The 26,817-nt window shown below is 29.3% G+C and overlaps 4 protein-coding genes across 4 annotated transcripts; 2 read left to right on the forward strand and 2 right to left on the reverse strand.

Annotated features, from left to right (window-relative positions):
* Nucleotides 1–45: 45 nt before the first annotated feature.
* On the forward strand, nucleotides 46–1,885 carry LOC122525949. Its single transcript, XM_043648990.1, has 4 exons — nucleotides 46–1,355; nucleotides 1,472–1,540; nucleotides 1,605–1,694; nucleotides 1,814–1,885. Exons 1-4 carry the CDS (start codon nucleotides 1,161–1,163, stop codon nucleotides 1,883–1,885), a joined length of 426 nt encoding a protein of 141 aa, XP_043504925.1. The 5' UTR covers nucleotides 46–1,160.
* Nucleotides 1,886–2,044: 159 nt separating this feature from the next.
* Nucleotides 2,045–4,722, reverse strand: LOC122525950 (cytochrome P450 CYP12A2-like). The gene is made up of 11 exons (XM_043648991.1): nucleotides 4,718–4,722; nucleotides 4,304–4,608; nucleotides 4,021–4,132; nucleotides 3,832–3,954; nucleotides 3,606–3,747; nucleotides 3,286–3,536; nucleotides 3,060–3,219; nucleotides 2,810–2,979; nucleotides 2,651–2,729; nucleotides 2,375–2,578; nucleotides 2,045–2,312 (listed from the first exon to the last, which is right to left on the reverse strand). The coding sequence occupies exons 1-11, from the start codon at nucleotides 4,720–4,722 to the stop codon at nucleotides 2,202–2,204; spliced, it is 1,662 nt and encodes a 553-aa protein (XP_043504926.1). The 3' UTR covers nucleotides 2,045–2,201.
* Nucleotides 4,723–7,210: 2,488 nt separating this feature from the next.
* On the forward strand, nucleotides 7,211–12,441 carry LOC122525694. The gene is made up of 2 exons (XM_043648617.1): nucleotides 7,211–7,557; nucleotides 11,286–12,441. Exons 1-2 carry the CDS (start codon nucleotides 7,529–7,531, stop codon nucleotides 11,911–11,913), a joined length of 657 nt encoding a protein of 218 aa, XP_043504552.1. The 5' UTR covers nucleotides 7,211–7,528; the 3' UTR covers nucleotides 11,914–12,441.
* Nucleotides 12,442–15,664: 3,223 nt separating this feature from the next.
* LOC122524680 (bromodomain and WD repeat-containing protein 3) lies at nucleotides 15,665–26,591 on the reverse strand. Its single transcript, XM_043647063.1, has 22 exons — nucleotides 26,389–26,591; nucleotides 26,189–26,247; nucleotides 26,078–26,107; nucleotides 25,795–25,854; nucleotides 24,962–25,112; nucleotides 24,781–24,879; nucleotides 24,304–24,641; nucleotides 24,032–24,186; nucleotides 23,630–23,947; nucleotides 23,125–23,542; nucleotides 22,779–23,004; nucleotides 22,364–22,694; nucleotides 22,082–22,277; nucleotides 21,750–21,998; nucleotides 21,430–21,654; nucleotides 20,978–21,356; nucleotides 20,472–20,871; nucleotides 20,153–20,380; nucleotides 19,903–20,083; nucleotides 19,645–19,801; nucleotides 19,380–19,487; nucleotides 15,665–19,081 (listed from the first exon to the last, which is right to left on the reverse strand). Exons 1-22 carry the CDS (start codon nucleotides 26,447–26,449, stop codon nucleotides 18,162–18,164), a joined length of 5,289 nt encoding a protein of 1,762 aa, XP_043502998.1. The 5' UTR covers nucleotides 26,450–26,591; the 3' UTR covers nucleotides 15,665–18,161.
* Nucleotides 26,592–26,817: the final 226 nt, after the last annotated feature.

Below are 26,817 nucleotides of genomic sequence, written 5' to 3' on the forward strand. Positions count from 1 at the left end.
ACATGTAGAATATTATAGGTATTACGTTTGGGATATAAGGTGTGGAATATTTCAATAGAGCACAGTGAGTGTAGTATCATATAAAGACAACTATGTCGGAAAATTTAGCTAACGCTTTTTTTCTATTAGAATTAATTTTCAAATTGTCTGGACTTGGAAATTTTGAACATCAAAATTTAGGACAACTAAACGTATTTTTTACTTATTTGTATAAAATTATTTCCTGGATTGTTGTCTTCAGTATTTCCATTTATTTGTTATATCACCGGATTATTGGTAAAGAACCTGCAGGCTTTATAGTAATCAATTCTCAATTATTTACAACAATTACGATGGTAATCTGTTTCCTGTATTATAAGAAAGTATGTTATTTCTTAAGTAGCATTATCTAATTTAAACATTTTATCATAATTAATATATATTTTTTATAAATTACGATTATAATAAAAATCTTATCAATTAATTGCATATAATTAATTTATTATTTTTGTTGCGTAACAGACATGGAAAAGATGTTTCGACAGAATTGTTATGATAAACGATACATTGGAAAAACTTTACATTCCAAATAATTACGAAAATTTACGTAAAAGAATAAAACGTAATATTATTATATGGATAGTAATTTCTACTCTTATAAATATAATCCAATTAGCATGGTATAAGGAAAACTTAAATGAAATCATGATATATTTTAAGATATTTATAATAAATTATCCTTTGTGTGTTAATAATCTGGCAGATTTAAAATATGAAATTTTTATTTGGTAAGAATTTGTATGTGAAATAAAATTTTAATTACTAATCATCATAAAAACTTGTTGAGAAAAACAAAGTGAATTTATTTATAAATATAACTTTATATATTTAGGTATGCGGCGACAATTTTTGAAGAAATCAACAAATATATTTTACATTTATCTACGAATAATAATTATGAATTAAAAGTAACGCGGGCGAGCGTAAATTTTAAAAGATCGAATTACCGATATCTCATTGATACTTTTCATCATAAACATAGTCTATTAACAATAATGTAAATATGCAATAATTATTATTCATTTGTAAATTTAAAAAATATATCCTAACTTTATTTATTATAAAATTTTTAAAGGCACGTACATCTAGAATTGTCAAAAACATGTTATGAATTTCACAAAATGTTTCAAGTACAACTAACCATTGGAATGATATCTCAATTTATACTTATACTTGGATATTTGTTGTTGATAGATATACATTTTTCATTTAAATTGTCGTACATATTGAATATTATGCCAGCATTTTTTTTACTAATTGTATTAACGAGTAAAGTGATATTTCTAAATAATACCATCGAAAAATGTTGTAAAGAGGTATTAACAATGATAAATAAATATATTTTAATCGTTTTTAAAAGTAATTAATACTTTTCATAATATATATAAGTAACTATAAACTTGTGATAATTATTTTATATTAATTAATTCAGGCAAAACGTACGGAACACGCGCTTCATATTTTAAGAGATTTCACTTACGATCCAGAAAGACAAGAAGAGGTGAGATACCTTATCAAATCAAATTATGTAACAACTGTGTAATCAAATTTTGCACTTTATATAGATTTTGCAATTCATTTTACAAATTGGACAAAATTCACTAAAACTTTCTGGGATGGGTCTATTTAATTTTGGCCATTACTTTGCTTACGAGGTCAGTAATATAAACATTTTTTTACTATAGTTAAAATTAATTATATTATTTATAAATAAATAAATTTTTCATATAATTATTTCAATTAATAATAAATAATATGTCATACAATTTTTCAGTACATTAGGACTTTACTAGATTGCATTATTATTATCGAACAATTGAATAATTTTTCGAATTATTCATTGTAAATATTCTGGAATATCTATAAAACTATTAATTGTTCAAATAAATTTTAAATTAAAAAAATAAAAGTTTATATATATATATATATACATATAACATACTTTTATTAAAATAAAATAATAGTAATAATAATTACTGAACACACTTATAATTAATAGAAAGTCGTAGTTTCTATATAAATACAACACTCGATGTAATTAAATATAATACCTACTTACTGTTAGTTCCTGTATCATTCACATTCCTTAACTCGTAAGGACAACTTCTTCAGACAAAATCATTTCGTCATATTTAATTACGTATAATATAATAATAATCATTTTAATTTCTATCGATGAATCGAAAACGAAGAGGTTTGTCTGGTACATTCATCATATAAAAATTGGTTCCAATATCAGCATAATTATATTCTATCTTAAACTCACGGATCAACTAAAAAAATTTATTTCAAGTGATAAAAAAAATAAAAGATTTAATATAAATGAAAAATTTACCTTAGCCGTAAGCAAGGACATTTGTATTTCCGCCATGTGTTTTCCTAAGCAAGATCGTGCACCATGTCCGAAGGGTAAATAACTATATTCTTGAAAATCATTATCCATTTCATTAGTCAACCATCTTTCCGGTCGAAATTTGTCTGGATCTTCAAAATTTTCTTCTCGTTGTGACATTATTTGACTGGCCATTATTACAAAAGTCTATAAAATATTTTACGTATTGTTTAGTCAAAAATGTGATTAAAATAAAAAAAATATAGTATATTAGTTTACCCCTTTTGGTACTGTGTATCCATGAAGACATATCGTATTTGGTAATAATCTGGTAATGTATGGAAAAGCAGGTCGCAATCTTAAATAAAAATGTATACCTCGTCGTAAAATGACGTTGATTAGCCAATAGTAATATATATATAAAATATATTATCATACCTTAGACTTTCTCTCAAACAAGCTTTTAAATACGTCATATCTTTCAAATGATCTTCAGTTATTGGAGATTTCGGATTAGGAATTAATGAAACTATTTCTTCATATAATTTTTTCTGAACTCGAGGACTTTTTGCCAAGAAATATAAAAGAAACGCTTCGCAATTAGTCATCTAAAATATTTAATTTAAGAATAATTTATTAATGATCATTGGTCAAGATTTTTTTTTGATCGATTGATTTGATTTTTTACCGCTTGAACTCCTAAAATTGCCATGTCCATTAATAAAGTGGAAACATCATCTGGATGAAGACGTTGAGATGATAATAATTTTTCTAAAATTGGTGGAGTATCCTCAGAGGATCGTGAACGAAACGTATTTTGTGCTTGACGAATGTATTTATTTAATAAACTATAATAAATTGTAATTATAATTAACGATCGCAGACAATATAAAAAAATTTAATCGCTGACTCACCCATCGATAACGTCGCACGCTGTAAAAAGTCTTTTAGAAAAAGGAGTATCAAAAAATCTCCATACTTGAAAACCAGTTTCACAACGACTTAAATATTTATGAGCGGTCGTAAGCGCGTCAATGAATATTGCTGGCTCAGAAGTAGGATTTTGCCCTGTTGAATCAATAAATCCAAGTTTCTTATCGAATATAAGAGTAAAGAAACATTCTGAACCCCAGCGTGTTATATCTTCGTTGAAATTATGAGGAACCTGATCGATTAAATATTTATATTAGGAATTTAATTTAAAACTTGTTGGAAAAACATCATAATTACGTACTTCATCCTGTCTATTGCGTATTTGTCGAATTCGATTTAGAAAATCTTCGGAAACTGTTTCAAGTTTTTGAACAAATTTAGAGTCAATCATGTTGAACGGTTTGTGTACTTTTTCTTTCAATTCTAACCACTCTGAACTTTGCCTATGATAAATAGCTGTTAATTCGTCTCTTTTGTTAATATTATATACATATTTTATACTGTACGAATATTTGTATAATGCTAACATTGAAAAAGCACCAGCATGACGATATTTCCGATAATGAAGACGATAATGTTCAAGAATATCGATACCACTACGGATAGGTACATCACCTTCTTGTTTAAAAACTTCTTCTATATGTTCCGGCCTGAATGAATCCTCAAATTTGAGTTATGTTAAATAATAATTAATCTATGCAAATCTAGCTGTTTACCTATGAATCATGACGATATCACCGGATAATGGACCGTTGAGTCTTACGATACAACCATATGTATTAAAAAAATATGTAATCGGCGTAAAGTTACGATTCCAACTTAATCGTCCTAAAAATTAATTCACAATAATACGATAAAAATACAACAAACTTATTGGGATTAAACTTATACTAAATTTCGCTAGGAAAGATTAATTGTACTACGATCAAAATTACATGGTGTCTCGTGAAAATAAAATTGAGCCTTTCAACCCCCAACCCTCGAACTTTCAAATCATACCCTGGCTGAATCTGTTGATTAGCAGACTGGAAAACAGTTGCGTACCGAACAGCGGCACGTATTTCCAATATTTCTCCCATAGCTTCATTATCGTGGGGCCAGGTATTTGATCGAAGGATAACGGTGTCCTATCTTCGATGCTCGATGGTCTTAAAAATTTACTGGTTATTTCAAAAGTTTCCGTGATCATTTCAGTATTTGTTGATTCCATTAAAGGTAGAGTGTCATCACGATTCAAAGTTTCCCTAATTACCGATGCTGCGTGTGATTGAGCTATACGTGTAGCTAAAGTGTCATTAAATATTCTTCATAGTGTAATAAAGATGATAATAATAAAATAAAGTAATAGCAATTTTACAATTATTGTCTTGTAAAAAATAATGGTAATGAAAATGCGAAAAACTTACGTATTACTTCATTGCTATTTATATCTATGCATCTTTGATTTTCCACATTTGATAATATCGGAAATTTAGTAATACCACGACATATTTTACCATGCACGGAAGATCGATGCAATCGGAGATAAAACACCGGAGATGATAATATTCGGCACATCATGATTTAATCTATATTAATCTTTCCTTTTTCTCTTACAATGAATTCGGGTATTCCTACATTTGACATAAAACAAGACTCTTATACGTGATAATATTAAAGTATTTAATAATTACATATACGTACTTGATATCTTGCTCTTTTAAAATAGAATGTTTATTACTTAAATCTCATTGAAAGTTGTTAACGAAGCGATATTAATTGGTTACCTTGGTAACTATTAAACAAAAATATATACTTCCACGTTGTTTTATAAATATGTATTTATTCACATAAACATATATGTCTTCTTTTAACACATAATCAAATTATAAATATGCAAATAAGAACGATATTTAATTAAAGTAATTTCTTTGTATATGTACTGAAGAGTATATCAATATTATTAGTTAAAACAACATATAGAGAATTGTTTTGTTTGAATTTTACATGTATTTACATCGTAAATTGCATAACGTATGTAAATATAGTAATCCCTTTCTCCATTTATACAGTCTTCATTTACGCGAATAAATTTTAATGTACTTTAACTATCAAAGCTCCAATATCACCACAATGCGTTTTATGTAAAAACAAATTCAGAGATTCCTTAATGCAATTTATTTCGTAAATTTTTCTACTTCAATAAAAGCTAAATATATATTAGAAAATATGGAACGGATCATTATTTTAAACAGTTTTTCATGTTTTCATTTATGCGGTTTCCATTTATGTGCGTTTCTTTTCTTTTTTTTCTAAAACCAATTACCTGCATAAATGGAGGAATTACTGTACTAAGTACATAATTTCATTGGATAATATACCCATAGTAAGATTATTTAGCCGATGATTTTACAGATCGAGGTCAGACTAATAGATAATCAATAAAAATAATATTAGCATTATCATATTATATTGACTATATAAAAAGAGAATAATTTCAGAGTTTCGGTTTTTTCGGTTCCATTTAATTTTTATTCTTCCATTTAATTTGTATCCTTCCATCCATCTATCCATTAATTCTATTTGATTCACGAGTCGTAATAAGTGGTAAAAAGTTAATGTAATTTATAATTCAGTTTATTATTCTTTTTCATACTCATTCTTATCTTTTAAATCTATCTAATACAATAGGATATACATATATATACATTTTATAAGTTTTTGTATGTAAAAACTAGAAAAAGTATCCACATTAAAACGAAAAAGATAAAAGTATCGATAAGCAAATACAAAAATATTTAATATTGGCGACCTCAAGTCATGCACACATATGCATAGATACATACATTACACGATTTTGCGTCTCTTATCGACGTAAAATGAAAGAATAGCATTATTGTAATTTCGTGGGGGGGAAAAAAAAACTTAAAAAGTATAAGATGTAAATTACTCGTTTGATTGTTTAAAATAAAGAAAAAAACAATAAAAAAAGAAGAAATAAATAAACGTACAGTTCAAAAAGCAAAGCCATAACTTGTTGAATTTGAATTCGAATATTCTTGAAGTTAAATATTTAACAGTATGTCAAAGCAGGGGCGAAATTACATTAATGCAAGATCCTGCAACGCAGGAGAACCCGAAGTCGGAAAAGGGCTTAAATTTCTGTATTTATTATTCTTTAATTTTACTAAAATTATATCTAATTTAAATTCGTTCTTTTTTCGTTTAAATTGTTGCTAATGCAAGTGACAAAGTTACAATAAATAAGCAAATTCATTATTTATGTCATTGAGCAATAGAAGCTAAAATTGCTAATGAAATGGATACAAAAAAAAAGAATTAATTAAATATCTTATAAATTTATAATTTCGAAAAAAAGTTCTACATTTTGAAACATCCAATAAAAATATAAATATTCATTATATGATATAATATAAGTTGCCTTTTTTCCTGGGAATTTAAAATTATATTTTGCGGGGAAGGTCGAACGTTTTAAGTTTCGCCACTGGTCAAAGCATGAATAAAAATTTTTCAAACTACTACGTAATAAGTAGATAGAAAAATGTATTATAAAAAATTTGCTATTTAACATGGAAGGTCGTGGAGATAATTAAGAAATCGCACTTATCGAACACATGATTCGTGCTTGAAAATAAAATTTTACGAATGATAATATCAGTATATCTCTATGCATGTATTTTATATGCGTTGTATAGAAGAAAAAAAAGGGAATGGAAGGGGATTAAAGAGAAGGGAGAAGGCACGTGAGCAAGTTAATTAAATTCTCGAAATAATTCTTGAAGACGTAGTAAAACAAATGAGCCGTGTCTACGTCACGCATATGTCGAGAGATGACGCTCGCGAATACGTCACGTGATCGTACTTATCAATATATGTATGGTACAGGAAAGCTTATCGAATCATACGCTAGCGGCGCTGCCAATCAACGCGAACGATTTTCCACTCTACCACTACCACCCCGTAACCGTGACTCTTGCCCAATAATCTGATCGAACGATTGTTTTTTTTTTTGTACGAAAGATAGTAAGAGGGGAAGAGATATTAGGAAGTCCAATCACGCACGTTTTTCTTACCTCGCGTGAGGCAACGCGTCATTGTGACAGTGTAGTGTAAGAGTCCGAAAAAATCAGCTGGTACGTTTGTCTCTCTGCTATTGCTCTTGTTACTCATTCGTTCGACGAAATACATTATTATATAGTAACGAAGTCCACATAACCCTGAAAAATGAATTATTCAGACGTCGACAACAGCAGGTATGGATAACTCTTATTTTTCTGGTTTTTTTTAATCAAAACTTTCTCTTTCCCCTCATTGCTTACTTTTTTATCATCATCTTTTTTTCTTTCTCTCACCTTAAAAAACTCTTTGGGTAATAAGGTCGTCATAGCAATTCGGAAACGCGTGACATGGAGCAACCAATCCCGTAACACAGCGCAGAGGTATCCACCAATCAAATAAATTAGGGCAATTCATAATCAAACGTGTAATCCTATTTCGTAGCAATACCTATTTCGGAGAAGAATCATTCATCTTTGTCTATTGTCGTCTTTGACGTCGTATAGGCGTGTATGTCCATTGAATTAGTCATAGCTTATGACGGGAATAAAACGTCATAGTTTGGTATATGTATTGCCTTGTCTACGCGGTTAAATTCAATTTTAAGTTTGACGAGCAACTAAGGGATGCTAAAGATCTATGTCAATTTATTTTCTCTGTATCAACGGGAGAGAGACCAAGAAGATATCCAATGATGTGGCTTCTTTGAAATGAGGCTATGCCACATGAATTCTTTTACCTTTCGGTTATATATATATATATATATATATTCATATATGTATGTATATACACGTAACATGACTTTGAATTTAGTATATATTCTTTTTATAAAAAAAATTTTACATATAATCTTAATATTATTCATTATAGGATATTCCAATTTGGTTTTCGTTCTAAAAATTCCAGATGAATTTAATGTTGTGATTCCCAGTAAACAAACATCGCATTAAGGAAAGAATTTCGAAAAAAGAAAGTTGTTTAAATTTATCAATTTTACAGTCCAAATTCATTTTGATAGAATCCAAGAATTCGTTTTAAGTGAATTTTTATTTGTTGTGATTGTGCAACGAATCAAAAATAAACTTTAGGGTATACCCACGTGACGTTTAACAATGAAAGAAAGAAAGTCGGATGTTAGAAAGGTGAATCAAGCTAGAAATAGTTGTCTTTTAGCCAAAGAATCGCTTTTTGAATTAGTTTTCTAAATAAATACGATAATCTCTTAAATTGTTGATATTATCGTTTATATATATCTTAAAATCTTAACGATAGATAAGTGTATATATCTTATTTAGATTATTATATATTTTTATATTTGCAACAGTTCTTAACGTGCCGATAAGAAGAATTGCAAGATTAAATCTTCATAAAAGATAAAAAATATCAATGAGATAAACGATGAGGAAAGGAAATGAATTGATTATTATACAAATGTCAAGGCTTGCAAGCCAAAAAGAAAAAATTAACTGTAATATAAATATTTAGATAATTCTATTTCCTTGATCATGGGTTTTTTTAAAATCGTTGAAATTTATTATTCAGCGAAAGATAAATTAATCTTTCGCAAAAATGGCCTCAATAATTTTAACAAAATAGCGGATGTGCATAATAATATTTGATCTAGGGAATGAACTATACTGAAGCCCTTATTATGAAAACTAATGATGCCTTATTAAATTTATATTACGTAGAGAGATAACGTGTGTCGCGTTGGGTCAAATACAGAGTTATATGCAACGCACACAGTATTCTCGAACAATAAAACAAATTAATTTTATCTTTCATGTAATATCGTTATTATAAAAATATATATAAAAATATATATTAAAAATGAATTAAAAAATAGATATATAGTCTTAGATAATAGAATGATTTATATATATATATATATATATATATAATGGATATATAATGGATATATATATATATATATATATATATCCATTTATCTAATTGCCAGATACGTAAAATTTGAAGATTAAACATTTCTAGTATATTGTACACGTTGAGAAAACGGGATTGATGCGTGATTCTCATTAAATATGTGCATGTTACGAGATAATGACACTCGAATAGCTTCGATATATCAACAAATTAATGAATTAAAACTTGCCCTGTTAAACCGATGATTCTAATTATTTTGTACTATCAATTAATAATTGCTTTCTTATCTCGCACTGATAAAGGCTTAACATTTGCTCGCCAAAGAATATATTTCTATGTTATTTTTTTTATTTTATTTTTATTTTTATTTTTCCATTAATAAAACGAACGCATGTTATCATTAAATAGTACGATTTTGACCTCCGAGGTTATACAAAAATTTGTGAACAGGAAATTATACGTAACATATATATATATATATATATATTAACACAACACAAAAAAATAACAATTAACGAAACATACACAAATAACGTAATATTACATTATAAGTATAATCATTCATATAGCCTGAAGCGATAACGGGTGCACATGTCCTCATAAGAGAATCATACGATCCCTTCTACTACACTACTATACTACTACGTATATACATACATGCATGTATTCATACCACCATCTCTCTTATATACTTACTTCCTTTAGACTCGAACATTTATAGCTATTCGACAGCCAAATTATTTCCTTAAATGTATCCTTGAGTTACTACTTAAACATGAGAAAAATATAGAGAGAAATATATATTATAATAATGATGATGATGATGACGATGATGATGACGATGATGAAATACGTCGCAAAATGTGTAAAGTAAAAAGCAGCAACTCATCTAATACTACTACTAGGAATATGAAATTCTTGGTAATAGGCGACAAGTGAAATTCTCATTTAATATTTAGACGAAGAAAGAACAAGGTCAAAGTCGATCAAGTACAAAAAAGGATAGAGACAGATAGATCGTAGGAATGTAATTCGAGCTTTCATATCTACGTATATATACGTATATACTTATTATGATATATACTTATTTAACATATGTAAAAAAGTACTAGTCGATATATCGATTCATTATGTAAGATAAAAAAGAACATCAGTTTTAAAAACTACGACCGATGACGTTCGCTTATATTCGTGAAAGGCGTGAACTTCGGTCAAAGGTGGCTCCGGAACACGCAACCTATATAATATATATCGTCAATAGCTGTTCCTTATTTCCTACCTACCCCTTGTCTCTCTCACATTCTTTCCCCCTTTCCTCAATTTCGATCAAATACGCAACTCGTAAGGAAATTTAGAAAAATGTTTTGCCAATTGAATTATCATACAATATGTCTGCTGTTGAATTCCTTATACATTCTCAAGTCCAACAGTAGAAACAATAATTTATATAGTTTAACAATGAATATTAATAAGAACCGTGGGAAAAATAGAGACAAATGTCGATTTAAATATGTTTGAAATATTTATGAATCAAATAATTATGCGTGTCATACATATGTATATGTTTACATGTAAGAAAGTTAATGCTCTTCCATCGAGTAACTGAGTTATTCGCTTTTAACGTTCGAGGAAACAAGACACGCATTGCTTGAAATTAAAGTCGATTTTTGCGATCTCAATTGTTCAACGATAGTAATAGTACATTAGTAGTATATTTTATTAGTATTATAACTTAAAGAAATTGTTAATTTCGTGTGCATCCAAGAGCAAGAATTTAAAATGTTGCACAGGCAGTATGTGTAATATTTTTCTTTGATAATCTTTCTCTCTTTCTCCCTCTTTAAAAAAAAGAAAAAAAAGAATGATCTTCATTGGCTGTGGTGGTAGAATATCATTCAATTTTAAACTCTTTATCACGCGTGTATGTGTGGTATGTGCATGGGTGTGGAGGATGTGTGCGAGTTAAATTACGCTGAGCGTTGCTCCCTTTGAAAAGCAAAGATGAAAGTAAGTAATGGGATAATTATGTTACGTGTTATAGGACGAGTCTTCGTAGAATCGCACGACATGACGAGCCAGAGTTCAGTTGCGCCAGCATTTTGAACAGCATGGAAAGATTCGTCAAAACTGTCAGCGAAATGGAAGAAACGATCTTAATACCAAGAAGACTGTTGGATTTGACAGTAGGTGATGCTGGTGATACGATTCGTTTGAAAGCTGGTAATAACGTTAAAGAAACGTTAGCCAATACGGATTTGTATCGTTTGTATCACATCGTCAATCAAATGAAAGTCGAATTACTTTGGTCTAAGGAGGATCGCGTACAATCCCGAGAAGATGAGGATGCCGATAAATCAGTTCTAGCTTATCAAACTAGCACAGAAACTGCTAACAGATTGGGACACGCACGTTGTCCAAGTACTACATCGATGCAAAGTATACAAAGCGCATCCTCTATCGCATCTTCTCTATCATCCGATTCCGAGTCCGAAATTGGAGTTGAAAATGATTCCAGTCTTGAGAACGAGGAGTGTATCGATCTAGCTAATTCATTTGCCAACAACTTCAAACATCATTTACGAGGACTTCATCGTAGCATCAACAGGATGACCGATGTTGCTCAATATCTTACGCTTCGATATCAAGTAGATGTAGACGGCCAAATCTGATTTGGTAGTTTCCTTCCTACGATTCGATAAGTTTAACGACCATTGATCGCATTAAGTCGTTTATAAACTTGTATACAAGAAAAAAAAAACAAGTTTATTCTATACTTGTCGCGATGCACGTGCGCGCGCGTGCCTATGCGACACACACACACACACACACATACACCCACCTTATTCAGATATATCTTCTTAGGGTTTAACGATCGAAATGTGATTAACTAAGTGAGACCACTTCGCCTCACCTCAAATTTAATTGTTAGGACGATGTGTCTCGTTTGGTCCAAACTTAGGAGCAATTATTCTTCATAGAAGATTTTAATTGTTGAAACCTAAACTACCTTAGTAATTACATTGTTAAATCTATCTTGACGAATTTTATATAAATTGAAAAAAAAATAAAACGTCCATAGTTACAAAAATTTATAGTCAAAATAGAATTTGGGGCTCCTTTTTCTCCATAGAAATATGTTAAATCGTTACAAAAGTTTATAATATATCAGCCAAAATTGGCAACGATAATAACAAAAATAGAATGCATAATTATTGAACGTCGATCGGGGGCTCTTTAAAAAAGAGTATCGGAATATATATTATTTGTTTTCTTTTCAAGTTTGTTCTTTTTTTTCTTTTTTCTTTTTTTAAGTTATTTTTTGTTTTTCTCGTTTATAAATGGTCGTTACTATCGAGAACTAATTTTATTTTATCTTATAATGTTCTTTGTTCGAAATGAAAACAAATTATCGATATTTTTATCGTACAAATGGTTTCATATTTTATTTTAGTTAATGGAATATATTTGGGGAGTATTTATAAAATCGCGAAAGTTCATCAATGAAGAAAAAAAGAAATAAAGAAAAGAAAAAGAAAAATATGATCATCCGATGTTATGTCCGTTAAAAAAACGGACATAAAACCGATAAGAATATTCGTTTAATGGCACATTTCATAATAAAATTTCGTCTCTCTTGATTAGAAAACGTTTGTAAACTGTTAATAAGAAGAAATGCAAGATTATTGCATTGTAATTATCGCTCGCGCTTGAAAGATTTTTACATTGAGATTTCAAGATTATTATACTAGCGAGCATAACGGACATTCCATATTATTATTATTTTTATTATTATTATTATTATTACTATTATTATTATTATTATTATTATTATTATTGTTATTATTATTATTATTATTAATGTGTAACATAATTTCAAAATCGACTGATTATTATTTCACATTATAGCGAACAAATAACAAAAAATATCGAATGTAGTAAATTTATTCAAATATTATATTGTATTCGATTATTCAATTTCAAAGTCCAAATAAAAATGAAAAAACAACAATAAACTATAGGCTTTTCTATAATTTAGCGAATAATATGCGAATTAAATATGACTACTTCGATACCACGAAATATACAATTAAATTTTATCTGAAACAATTTAAAAAGGAAAAATAAAATAAGAAAAAGATACACAGACACACACGAGCGCGAAAATAACTATTTTTCTTTATATAACCATCTCGTACAAAGTACAATTGCTGCTGCATTATATGGAAAGATCGTATATTCTTCTTCTTCTTCTTCTTCTTCTTCGAAAAAGAAAAAATAAATAAATAAATAAGTAAACGGAGTTAAACGGGTTACTTTTGAATGAAAGTACAATGATACATAAATTAAAAAAAAAACAATTAATTCTACTATTAGTTAAATATAATTAAAAATACCCATGCGATTTAATTATTGTAACCAAAGTGACATGTTATAAAAAAAAAAGAATCGCACGATGATCTGTTTTGACTGTAAACACACACACAAAAGAATGATCCAGTCAAAATTGCAAATGTAGTCATGTAATATTATTTATGTAAGAAAAAGTATTGAAATTTGATGCTTTATTTTCTCCAATTTCGATAAACCCTTTTTTTATTATTATCAATTTTTCTGTTTTCTCTTTTGTGCTTATTGACGTGTATTTTATGTATATAAACATGGCCTTATTGTTATTTATTTTTCTAGCACTATTAGTTGTAATAAAAAGCCTTGTATATCCCTAATTTATATTAACTGCTAAACAATTGATCCAAAATTTCAATTGTATTGCTTACATATACGTATGTGCTTATATTTATTTTTATTGTCTCTAATTTATTATATTTTACTACATATATACATACATATATATATATAAATATTTCTTTTTTTTTTGTCATTTCCGCGATGTTAGTTGCGTAATATTGTTGTTAAAAGCGATATTAAAATCGTAAAAATGAAATGCATATTTATTTAAATACTTATTTAAAAAGCGAAGAATTGATTAGATTAGAATAAAATAGTCCTATTAATATTAATTATGGTATCTTATTTCATCCAATAAACGCTTGCCGCAAATTTTTTTTATTATATTATTTATACCACTATTAATATTTCAATACAAAACATGGAAAATTAATAATAACCCAAGTAATATATGTATATATTATATATATTAAGTAATTCTAAAATATTAAATTTTCATCGCCTGGCGTTACGTTTTTATCGGTGATTTAAAAATGGCATCATATAAGAAATGTGCAGATAAACAAAAAAATAGTAGCACAGTAAATAAAAGCAAGGCGAGAAATATGTGCTAATTATTTTCTGAAGGTAGGTTGCTGAGAAGGGTTAATTATATATATTTGACAAAATTTGTTCCTGAACAAATCTTATTCCCGACCCATAAACCGGGTAATATGTGAAATAGAATGACCGACCATTTCATCGACGAAAAATCGAACTCATCTTCGCTTGAACTGATTTCTTCATCATATTCCATGCTTATTAGGCTCCGTAACAAGAAATGATATACATAGGTCAGCGAACTAGCTCTTCTCAGAATTTATATAAATCAGTAATGTCTAAATATATATTTATTATCAAAACCTTTTGTTCTTACATCACATATTTCAAAATCTGACTTTTCCGCTTATAACTCGTTTTTAAATATTACGCGAAATTTTCAGGAAAGTCTCGGCTAAGATTCAATCCTATTTAATTAATTAAAATTTAAATTTATCATTAAAAATATTAATTAATTATAATTAAATAATTATTTGTACATACAAATTTAAACAAATTATTTTATTTTTCGAGTATTTAAACAAGTAAGTATTTGATATATAAATATATTTGTTCGTGCTTAATTTAAATTTTTGGAGGGAAAATTTGAAATACAATATTAGTTTCTATTTGATAATGATTATAATTATTACAATTTTTCATGATTTTTATGTTCTTAATTTATGGATTTGTATTAACTCTGTAACATGAATATAAACATTGTGATGTATTGAATATTAAAATATGAAAAGTTCGTTTGTAAGTTTCCAGAAACGGCAACCTTTAAGTAGTGAGACCTAGGAAATCGATATTTTTATCAATGCAATGTACATTACGTCTTACATAATTTCGTCGCAAGTAGTGTTGAGCTAATAATTTTTTGATATAATAGATGGCAAAATAATGACATTTTTTATATAATTTTTTTCTTTTAAAATGACTTATCTTCAGAATATAATTTTATTAATGAAAATTTTATCGTTTGTTCATTAGAACTATCTTTCTCGAATATGTTAATGTTATTAGTTGCAGTATCGTAAAATAATAATTTATTTTTAAACGAGGCGATATTTGAAATAAATATTATGTTTCAAGAGAATTATATAGGTAAAAGGGATATAGATGTGGTCTAGGAAAATAAATAAAATATAAATATTAAAGAATTCTGTGTAATTTTTATTAGTTGCGGTGGGAATCCATGAAAATGATATCAATATGCAACAATATATAGAATATTTTACATCAATATAAAAACAAACTATTATTGTTGCATTATTTATGAAATCCTATAACCCAACGCAAAAAAGCATATACATTGAATAATAATAATTCTGAACGTTAAGATATGAAGCATATTACTCGATATAATCAAAGAGAAATAACAAAAGATATAATTGATGGCAAAGATTTAGTAATTCATTGAGCTTATATGATATTTGTTCTTAAGTTAAGACTTCATTAAAAAAATATTCATTATCCTAATTACGAATATTTATAATATTATATATTTTATAGTCTTATACTAATATCACAATTGCTCGAGACAGTCAAGATTTTCAGTATTTGTGCATGTGATCTTAATCTATGCTTACTTAATCTATGCAACTGCCTTGGTAATCTATTATAGAATTACTTAAAATATTTTTGAATTTTCTAATCTTTTAAAATTCAAAACATACCATTTAGTTGCATGAATAAAAAATGCACAATCAGTGATTTATAATATGCAGTAAGAAATATATAAACTGCATGTAAAGGTAACACTTTCATAACAGAGTATAGATATATAATTATATAATATATAATTGCATAATTATATAATATATAACATACAATTATATCTTATAATAATTTTTAAAAAATTAGTTCTACTTCAAAATGTTTGTACAATTTTACATATTCATGTATTTTATATATTATCACTGTCAGTAATGAAATATTCCTAACTAAATGTGTGTGTGTGTGTGTGTGTGTGTGTGTGATTACTTATAATAATTCTAATTGATACATATATCTTACAATTAGAATAAGTAGCATAGGTATCTTCAAAATAAGTGTTAGGGTTTGTAAAGGCACTGCCTTATTTAATATAATGTACAGAATCTCTAAGAGTAAAAATTTTTTTTATCAGAGTTAGAATTAGTATGAACAACTTAATTCAGTAAAAATTAAATTACCTTTACTTAGTACCTCCGTAAGTTTGAATAGAGAAGACATAATTATTGACAGATTAACATTTCCTTATTCTATTTAATTCTTTTTTACACAACTTATTTGGTAAACAAATGTTAATCCTGTCATTCTTGCCTTCTGATTTTAAATTGCTTTAGGATGATTATTAATTAAATATTTGTATTTATAAAGAAAATTTTGTTAAATATTACATTAACCGGATGAATAGTTTTCTAATCGTAGCGTACAATTTTTTAAAAAACTTTTTTTAGGATTTTTTATCAATAAACATACAAACTATGTACTTTAGAAATCTCTATTATGTATTAAGACTACCATAAAAATTCTATATTTTTCTCTAATTTTAACGATGTTTCTGCAAAATATTTAGAAAAGCCTGTAACATCGTTATTTACAAAATGTAACATTTACGGATACATTAAATTCGATGGTAGTAACAACTGTTACTGTTTGCGTAAAACATCATAGTGTATATATATAATCATTAATATAATCTAAGTATTAAATAAACTAATATAATATACATATATTCAAAAATTAAATTTATATATATTGACAAAAGTGTGATCATTAATGATTTCACAAAGGTACTTCTGTATATTTAAACAAGTGAATTGTTTATTTTCTTAATAATTCGTATAAATGAAAATAATTTTTGGCAAAATAAAGCTATATTAGTTTTATAAGAGCATGGAATATTTTATTGGCCAAGATAAAATATATCTTAATAAAAACTAATATTTTCAAATTACTTATTTTTGTTGCTATTTTTTTTTAACTATTTTTTAACGTGCAATTAATGTAACCAACAGAATCGAAATGCTTTTATACGGATTATAAATGTTGATATAAAATCAATAACAAACTGCTTAAAGTTTTTAGTAATCCAGTAAATAGCAAACACAAAATAAATTTTTATACTGAGAATAAAAATCATTATTTAATTTTATATGCTTAAGAGATAAACAAATAACATATTTAAAAATATGATCACTCACACTTTTAAAATCTTTAACTGTCTTTTTTCAATTGATTCTTCATATGTCATTAAATAATATTGACATGATAAGAGTATTATAGGGCGGATTAAAGTTCTTTCACTTTGCTTCAAATTCTTTCTCTTGATAGTCTTTTTACATTTGCACCTAAACGTTAAAAAATACCTTTATTTTCTCTATCTCATAATAATGGAAGTACATTGTTGCAGGAGTATTAAACTCATATTGCTGTTAATAGTTTCAAGTATACACTTTTTTGCATAAGAATATCCTGAAGTTTTTTCAGGCTAAACATCTGGCATTTATCTAAGTGTTTTTTATCTAGAGTGTTATTTGTCCATTATGATTACACTCTATCTCCAGTGTCATCAAGTCAAAAGCTATTTTTATTCTTGTTTTATTTACTCGTAAATCGATAATTTTCATCCAAATGATACATTACTAGAATGCTGCTGTTAAGGTCATTCTAAAAGAAAAGCACGTGCACGAGCTGTCATTTTCCTCACTCGGCCTCTACTACTTATGCTTATTCCAGGTTCTGGTATACTATCATCATCACTTTCATCTTCAGCATAATCGCGTCGTTTGATTTTACGTCTATTTCTCACTGGTAATGCACTACTTGCATCACTGTCTTCGTTATAACGTGCACGCTTTTTACTTCTCCGAGAATTAGGTAATACATGTTGATGATTAGATTCTCTAGATGTTCGTGATTTTCTTTGAAATGTTGAGGACTCCACAACTTCTTCTGTATCATCGCTATCCGAATCTTCATTGTTAGTAACATGTTGCAATTGTTCCTCTTCCTCCTCTTCTTCTTCTTCCTCCTCCTCTTCTTCTTCTTCTTCTTCTTCATCATCAGAACGACTTTCAGAAACGTTATTTTTTCTATTATTCGCAGTATGTTTTGAAGCTGTTGCATTTGGCAACTTTCGCGATCTTGTATTACTCTTCTGAATTACTTCTTCTTCACTTTCTTCTTCTGAAGATTCAGAAACAAACTGATCTTGATCCTCTGCATCATCTTCTGCATCATCATCGGGAATAACAAACTGTTTAGAATTAGATTTAACTTGTCTATTATTTTTACTATTTTTACTACGAATTTTACGAGTTTGTTTTCCACGACCACCAGGAGTATAAACTTCTCCAGAATCATTGTCTGTACTCTCACTGCTTACTGCTTTCCTTGCTCTAGTTCGTCTAACAGGAGGACCATGACTACTATCACTTTCCATCGATGCTTCGGATTCACTTAATTCACTATCACTTTTTTTTCTTTTTCTTTGCACTATCGATCTAGGAATTCTCAATTTTAACATCGAACGCGTTGAACTTCCTGCATGTTTCGGAGCACCATTAGTTATTCGGGATGGACCTAGAAGAAAATAAAGATTAATTTAAATTGAAAAGTTAATTATAATTTAATATTTTTAGAAGTAGATTTATACATATTCAATAATCTTTCCATTTACGTGAATTCATTTTAACGCGCTTGAGTTACCAGAGCCTCGATATCATAATACGTTAAGTGAAAATACAAATTCGAGGATTCGCCAGTGTAATTTATTTTCGTAATTACGTAACTTACCTGCAGCTGTATTCGTGAAACCAAATCTCGCATAAATCGAAAGATTACTTATATGTGTACAATAAAACCTTATATGTGTATATACCTGGTTCGTGTAGATTAACAGGCTTCTTTTTCTGCTGCACAACTGGTTCTTCATCTTCTGTAATCATATCCTCATCTTCGGTACAAGTAATCTTTTTTTTGAATGGTCCTATTAATTAACAAAAATTACTTAATACCAATATTGACAGACAATAATTTCTATATATTGTCTTATATCAAATAATATTTAAAAAAAAAAGATACTAATTCATACATAATAAACATATAATTTTTTAGGTTGCAATTTTTTAGAAAATAGAAATTACCAGTCCCATTTGTTAAACGTTGCTTTCGTTTCTGTACTTTCGTTTTGACATTTACTTTTGTATTATTATTACGTCTTCTTGCCGACTTCCAATTAGAAATAATTTTACGCATGTGTTCTTCAAACATTGCTGATAATCTTATTGTCATAGAGAATATCTATAGATAATAATAAATATAAAAGCAAATCTTTCTAAAAATGATAAGAATTTATTTGAAAGTTTTCTGTTTCTTTCTTTCATTTTTTCGTTTTTACTTACTCTTGAACGTTTGTTGGTATTATAATTTCTACTATTCGTAAATATTAACTTCATATCTTTAGAAAATTCTAAAGGTGTTTCATAGTTTCCTCCTAACAAGTCTTCTTTTACTGTGCGTAAATCCATTGGTGTATCTATTATTTGATGATAATCTGGATGTTCTAATCTATCAACTGGCTCTCTATAAAAAATATGAATAATATTAAAACACATATATTTTAAAACAATCAAGACTATCAATATGATATACCTGAAAGGAATTGAATCCTCGCACTGCCATAAAGTATCCAATAATTGTCTACATGCCAATGTCCAATTCTGTGACATTTCTTGTGATCGAAGATTTCGACTGGTAGTTAATTTTTGTGTACTCGTTGAAGGTTTATTTTTTACAGCAGCATCTGCATCAGATTCTGAAGAGCAATATGTATCAGCTAATTGATGATATACTGCGGGTACATCTAACTCTGTAGTTTCTCTGTATAAAAATAAAAATAAAATTAATGTATTCAATATATTATCAATGCTGCATTGTTACATGCTTGATAATAATAAATTCCAATACTTACTTTATTATACGTAAGCATAAATCAGTTATTATCCTTGACCATTTCACTATCCCGCTATGAGGTTTATTAAATATCTCAGCATTTGTTGCCAAATATCTAATATCAAACTGGGCAGATGTAATTCTTCGATAAAAATGATTTTCAAAACGAGCTTTTATAGTTGATAAATCGATGGGATATTGTACAACAAATGCATAACCAGGATACACATTGAGATCTACTGGTGCCACAAAAGGTTCTGCTATCGCGAGGCTCATTACTTGGTCAAGGCCTCTTATAATTCTACGACATGTCGCATCTCTATCACCCATCGGCCATTCTTCTGGAGTAGGTTGATATAATATAGCTTGTATCTCCTCTGGGAGTACAGGAACTGCTCCTCCGATTTCTGCGGGTAATCCTTAAATACAATTTTATTTAAATTTCGTAGATCATATTTATAGAAATATTCTAAAAAAAAAAAATTACAATTAATATCTAATATATTTTTTAAATAATGAACATACTGTCTTCATCGATTGGTTCAAGATCCCATGGACTCATTCGTTCATATTCTCCATTATCCCAACGTACACGGAAACACATAAAAAATGATTCAGGAAAATCATCATCTAATGGTTCCATAGATTGGATTTGTCCCATCCACCATCCATCATCGATCATACATCGAAATCTATCACCTTCAGACCAGCTACGAGCCAATGCTATGTCGAATGTTTGACGTAAAACTAAAAAGTCCAAAACGTCTGGCATATCGTGATATTTAATTGTAAAATTTTCTCCTGTAAATCGTCCTTCTTCGTCCATTAACGCAAGTTTCAAACAACAAAGTCGAGGAGGACGTATTATGTACTTTATACCGACAACTTTCACAAATTCTTGTGCCTTAAATAATTTTAATACGTTATATAAAAAAATTATATTTTTATAAAATAATATTAGAATATATCATGCTCACCCTTATGTGCACTTTAGCCCATGGTTCACTATTTAAACCAAGTTCATAAACTTTTTTATTTCTAACAGCATCTAAATAAAATTGGTGACCCTGACGAAAATATACTATTTCGTCACCCATTTGTGGATAATATGGAGCTTTACGTGGTACTACTTCGGTAAGCCATTCAGGAGGTCGTAGTACTTCAGGAACTTCATCAATATCTTCACTATAAATATATGCTTTCTGATAAAAGAAATTAATACACGGATTAACAAAAATGCAATAGATACGTAAAAATATTCGGTTAAATAAGAAAATAAAATAATAAGAAATTTTACCTTTGCTGTACGACTTTTATTACGTCTTCTCTCTATATCACTTGGTGGAGTAAGAGACCTTTTCTTAATAGGCTTACGTTTACTACGTTTAGGAGGTTCAAGATTTAAACCATGATCTGCAATCCAATCTGAATATTGTGTACTACATTCGGAAGTGGAGCTATCTGAACACAAATCTTCTTCGTTTGCGGTAGAATCATTCGTATTACTACTAGCTGAGCTTCCTGTAGTTCCTCCATTTTCAGGATTCTATAAATAAATAATAACAATATAGTATAAAAATAAAAATTAAAAAAATAAATGTACGACAAATTAATAATATTTTAAAATACCTCGAATTCTTCGTCTTCTCGTTCTTCATCACGTGCTGCTCTAGTTCTATATCCGTGTCTAGCACATCTATTACGTTTTCTATTAACTACTTTACTTCCTATACTATCTTGAACAGTTGTAGCGTTCAAAGCAGGTTGAGGTCTACTTCGCATTTCCCGCCTCCAAATTTCTAACTCCATATCTGCCATTGCACAACTATAAATATTAAAAAGATCTGTAGAAAATTGTTCATTTGGAAAAATGCTTATTCGTTATAAGAAATAATTAACATATAAACATACAGCGCATTATATCGCGTTTCTTTAAGAGCTTGACTCATAGGTTTAGCAAGAAGTGGTTTATTCCAAGACATGTGGTTGTCTCTTTGCCAATTACCACTACTTTGTCTAACACCTTCGACATCACCGACTCTCCTTAAACCTGGTCTACTACCACGTGGACTAGCAATTTGACGAATTGGTTGTTCTCCAATATTTTCACCTTCTCTATCATTAACAGGTAATTCGCCGCCATCCGCACCAATATTTTGTCTTTGTGCAAGAGCTTCTATCAATCTGTCAATATTGGATCTTGGTCCATCCTCGGGAATACCCTCTATTACCTCTTGCATTCCTAATTACATATAAAAACATGAAATCTCATATTTTAATAGAAATATAAATAAATAATAGAATAATAGAGAAGCAATTATTTTACCTCCAGCACCAACGGCTATATTAGGTACTAATTGCTCTCCCCGACATTTTTCTCTACCTGGTACTAATCTTTGTAATGCCGGAGGGTATGGATTACCATCTACATCAACGAGGAATGGAGGCGGCATCAAATGAGGAGCTGTTTGCGTTTGTTCATCCAAAACATAATTATTTGAATCCCTAATTAATGGTCTATAGTCTGTATGAAAAAAAAGTTCTTTCGGTACCTGTAATTATATTATTTTTTATTTTGTTTATAATGGATATTATTACAAAGTATTACATGATTCAATTGTTTAGCATTATAAAAATGCATCATTTCTTTATATTATAAACAAAAGACTTACTATTTTAAGTTTTTCGACCCCAGATCCAAATCCATACATTAAAAGGTGACCATGAGAATCGGTAGCAGCAATCATTGTTCCATCAGGAGACCACTTTGCATCAAACACTGCACCATTTCCTTGCCCTTCAATAAAATTTTGAAAACAAGCCACTGGTTCAGAATTTAAAACATCCCAGATAATAAGCTGTCCATCATGACCAGCACTTAATATAACACGAGGATCTATCGGATGAGATTCCAATACAAACACCTCATCTTTATGACGACGAAGGACTTTTATTAATTCTCCTGACATTGAGTTCCACACTTTCAATGAACTATCATTTACAGCTGTAATTACCCATTCGTCACTTACGTCCCAACAAACCATAGTAACTTTAGTTTTTTTATTGGAATCATCGTCCGTTTCTGGCTCTCTAGAAAATTAAATTTTAAATAAATAATAAAATAGAAAAATAGAAAATTAAATTTTAAATAATAAATTTTTCTTATGTTTTACAAACCCAGGGAGTCTTGTGGTCATAAGAAGGCGTTTATGCACCCACTGTTGTTGTTCAAAATGCCATACATTCGCAGTACCATCTTTAGATCCAGAAATAAATCTTAAACCCTGGTGAGCCCACTGAATACTATCAACTGTATCAGAATGTGCTTCAACTTCTAAAACTCTACGCGGTCCTTCTTCACCTGACATCATGTAAACTCTCACATGGTGATCCGCAGAGCCAGCAGCCACAAATGAACCGCCAGGACTGAATGATGCACATATCATTTGAGCTTGGCCAGGTCTCATTTTTTCATGATACTGGATCGGTTTAGGTCTATAATTATATTATTCATATTTAAATCATCTTTTTGATTTTATTAATTAATAATTAATCTACTAAATATAATTATTAACTTACTGAAATACCGCCCTCTCATTCGATTGTTTCGTATGAGACCAAAATGCAACAGAACCATCCGTACTTGTGGATACCATATAATAAACACCATTGCAAGCAATAGGACAAAAATTTATAGATGTTATCATACCAGAATGTCCGGACAAAACAGCCACCTTAAAATATCAATATGAATTTATAAATAAAAGACAAATTAATTATAGTATATGAATAAGAATTAATTAATATTATAAAAAAATTTGTCTAGCAAGTAATTATTATATATTACATACAGGGGACATAGTTTGGAAACACCAAACTCTAACTATCCGATCTAAGCTTCCAGCAGCTAGTAAGGTGTTATCAAAGTTTATGGCTATATCCATTATTTCAGCTGAAACACCTCGAAATGTAGCTAATAGTCGGCCATCTACAGAACTCCATACTTTAACTAGTAAATCATCTGCACCAGTTACTATATATTTTCCTGTTCGATCATACAAAACGCAATAAACTGCTGACAAATGTCCTAATGTATGTCGATAAAGTTGCATTTTACTATAAAATTTGGTTGGTATAGCTTCTCTACGACTTAAAGGACCTGAGTTTTCTCTTGCTTGAAGAATACGCACTAATAAAAAAAAATAATATGCACGTTATAAAATATTATCAAAATGAGAAAATAAATGTATACATTTAAATTTTAATTAATATAATATATGAAATACGAGAGAGAGAGAGAGAGAGAGATTAATATTTTTATTATTTACCTATATTATTCGCTGTTAAATTATTAGGAAGATCCATAAAAGGCTTTCCTCCGAATCTTCCAGAGCAAGCAACAATACCACGTACTCGACGAGATAGATCTGTGTATGCAATAAAAATTTTATTTTTTAATACAAAATTTTACATTTTGAAATATTATATGTAACTAAAATAAATATATACCTTCGCGTATACGTAGTAAAGATTGTCGGCCAGCTCCTAATAATGATACAATTCCTGGAATACATGGTGGTACCTCTTTTTCTAAAATCGGACCTATTCTTGCACATATTTGTAGCAAATATTCTGGTCCTATGTGAGAATATTTATTCTCCTGTTGATAATAATCATATTAAGAATTAAATTTTTATCATTATTAGGAAATAAGAAAATATTTCTTCTTTATACAAATGAAAGAAAAAAAGCATATCATAATTTTTAAATAAAGTAATAGTAAAGAATAAAAAAATTATCGATTAAATAATGAATTGATTGTTTAATGAAAACGGATGATCGATTTGAAAACATGCAATATGCTATAAGTTCCCGCCAATATTTAAAATAAATAGTAAAGTAGTGCCTGATTTTAACCAATGAGAGATCGAAAGAAGGAAGACATCCAATCTTGGTGTAGAACTCGTTGTGCACGAGATCAAGTTCTATAAATAAGCCGTAGGCACGTATATTCATTGATCAGCTCACGCAAGATAGCTCAAAGCAAGCGACCATTGGCAGAGAGAACTAAGGAGTGGGGGGAATCTTCCGCAATGGCGACGCTAACTCTAGAAGAATGGAAGAGGAGTGGGATGGAAAAGGGGATAGTGCCCCTTGGAAAGGGATGCACATAGTACTTTGAATAATATTTCGGGCAACGATTTGAGAATGGAGAATTAAGCGCGAGAATATAGAATGACGCGGTAACCTCAAATCTAGACTTTATAACTTCTCGATCAGAGGTAAAACCACGACCCAATTACAAAAGAAAATAAACATTATCGTAATGCCAACAAACTTACAAGTTCTTCAAAATTTTGACTATGGGAATTTCCCTCCCAATCGATTCTTTCCGGTAATACCTGTAAAAAAGAAACAAAAAAAAATGTATACAAGAATCGATCGTTCGATCATTTGATGCGTTTCCCACGTGATAAATAATTAATAAAGTAATACTCAAGAGATCATCGACCCTAGAATTCTAATGTTTTGACAAGCAGAAACCACGTGCAAACCATGTGGGATACGATCGCTATGTATAGTGTCTGTCCGGCAAACGTCAACTACGGACCAATCTCTACTTACCTTCGCACGCTCCAATTCGCGCTTAAGCGTCTGAAACAAACATACATTTTCGTCAGTTAAGTTGATAGCGTCCTACGACAAAACATTATTTTATTTCATTATAATACTCACAGTGGCAGTTTCTTGGCATGGCCCCGATGCTAGAAATTTCGCTATTAAGAAGTACAGCTCTGAAATAAAGGAAGGAACGTGAACACGATTAGAGGGGAAGATATACACACACAAACACACATACACAGAATACCCAACAGAGCTCTTAGGCAGGCGGCTTTGCCGACAGTTATGCTACCTTATCACATTTCAATCTTTACCTGATCTTATAGCTGCCTCATTTCTCGATACACTTGGATCCATTTCGTGCGACGAATCCATCGTTGTTCACTCACGTTAACAAAGATTTATTTTTTTCGGGTCATAGCGTGGCGATAACCATTTTACTATTCATTTTCTCTTGGTTGATCCACGACCGCGAGACGCATTCGCACGCTCTCCTCCTCGGCGTAAAGTAGTACCCCCGCCTCCACAACCTGCTCTTTTCCCCTCCTATCCCCACTTAACACGAACGCTACAACTGACGAATCGCAACGCACTAGTCCAGGGATGTATTTCCTATTCTTCAATACCCACGTCTTATTTATCGTCTTTTTCTTTTCTTTTTATATATATATTTTTTTCCTTCTTTTTTCTCTTTTTTTCTTTGTTCATTTACGGACAGATATTTCTCTTGAAACTTTTACGAT

This window comes from Polistes fuscatus, unplaced genomic scaffold (assembly GCF_010416935.1).
Source record: "Polistes fuscatus isolate 324 unplaced genomic scaffold, CU_Pfus_HIC Scaffold10, whole genome shotgun sequence".
Taxonomy (NCBI): domain Eukaryota; kingdom Metazoa; phylum Arthropoda; class Insecta; order Hymenoptera; family Vespidae; genus Polistes; species Polistes fuscatus.

What these genes read in the sequence shown, in the direction of transcription:
- LOC122525949 (XM_043648990.1), top strand. Translation starts at nt 1,161, where the DNA reads ATGTTTCAAGTACAACTAACCATTGGAATGATATCTCAATTTATACTT. An exon ending in TCGAAAAATGTTGTAAAGAG is followed by an intron (nt 1,356 to 1,471) that starts GTATTAACAATG and finishes TAATTAATTCAG; the next exon opens with GCAAAACGTACGGAACACGC. An exon ending in ATCCAGAAAGACAAGAAGAG is followed by an intron (nt 1,541 to 1,604) that starts GTGAGATACCTT and finishes CACTTTATATAG; the next exon opens with ATTTTGCAATTCATTTTACA.
- LOC122525950 (XM_043648991.1), bottom strand. An exon ending in GATATCGTCATGATTCATAG is followed by an intron (nt 3,955 to 4,020) that starts GTAAACAGCTAG and finishes GGATTCATTCAG; the next exon opens with GCCGGAACATATAGAAGAAG. An exon ending in CAATTTTAGGAGTTCAAGCG is followed by an intron (nt 2,980 to 3,059) that starts GTAAAAAATCAA and finishes TAAATATTTTAG; the next exon opens with ATGACTAATTGCGAAGCGTT.
- LOC122525694 (XM_043648617.1), top strand. Translation starts at nt 7,529, where the DNA reads ATGAATTATTCAGACGTCGACAACAGCAG. An exon ending in TCAGACGTCGACAACAGCAG is followed by an intron (nt 7,558 to 11,285) that starts GTATGGATAACT and finishes TACGTGTTATAG; the next exon opens with GACGAGTCTTCGTAGAATCG.
- LOC122524680 (XM_043647063.1), bottom strand. Translation starts at nt 26,449, where the DNA reads ATGGATTCGTCGCACGAAATGGATCCAAGTGTATCGAGAAATGAGGCA. An exon ending in GTTTCCAAACTATGTCCCCT is followed by an intron (nt 24,187 to 24,303) that starts GTATGTAATATA and finishes TGATATTTTAAG; the next exon opens with GTGGCTGTTTTGTCCGGACA. An exon ending in AATGAGAGGGCGGTATTTCA is followed by an intron (nt 23,948 to 24,031) that starts GTAAGTTAATAA and finishes ATATAATTATAG; the next exon opens with ACCTAAACCGATCCAGTATC.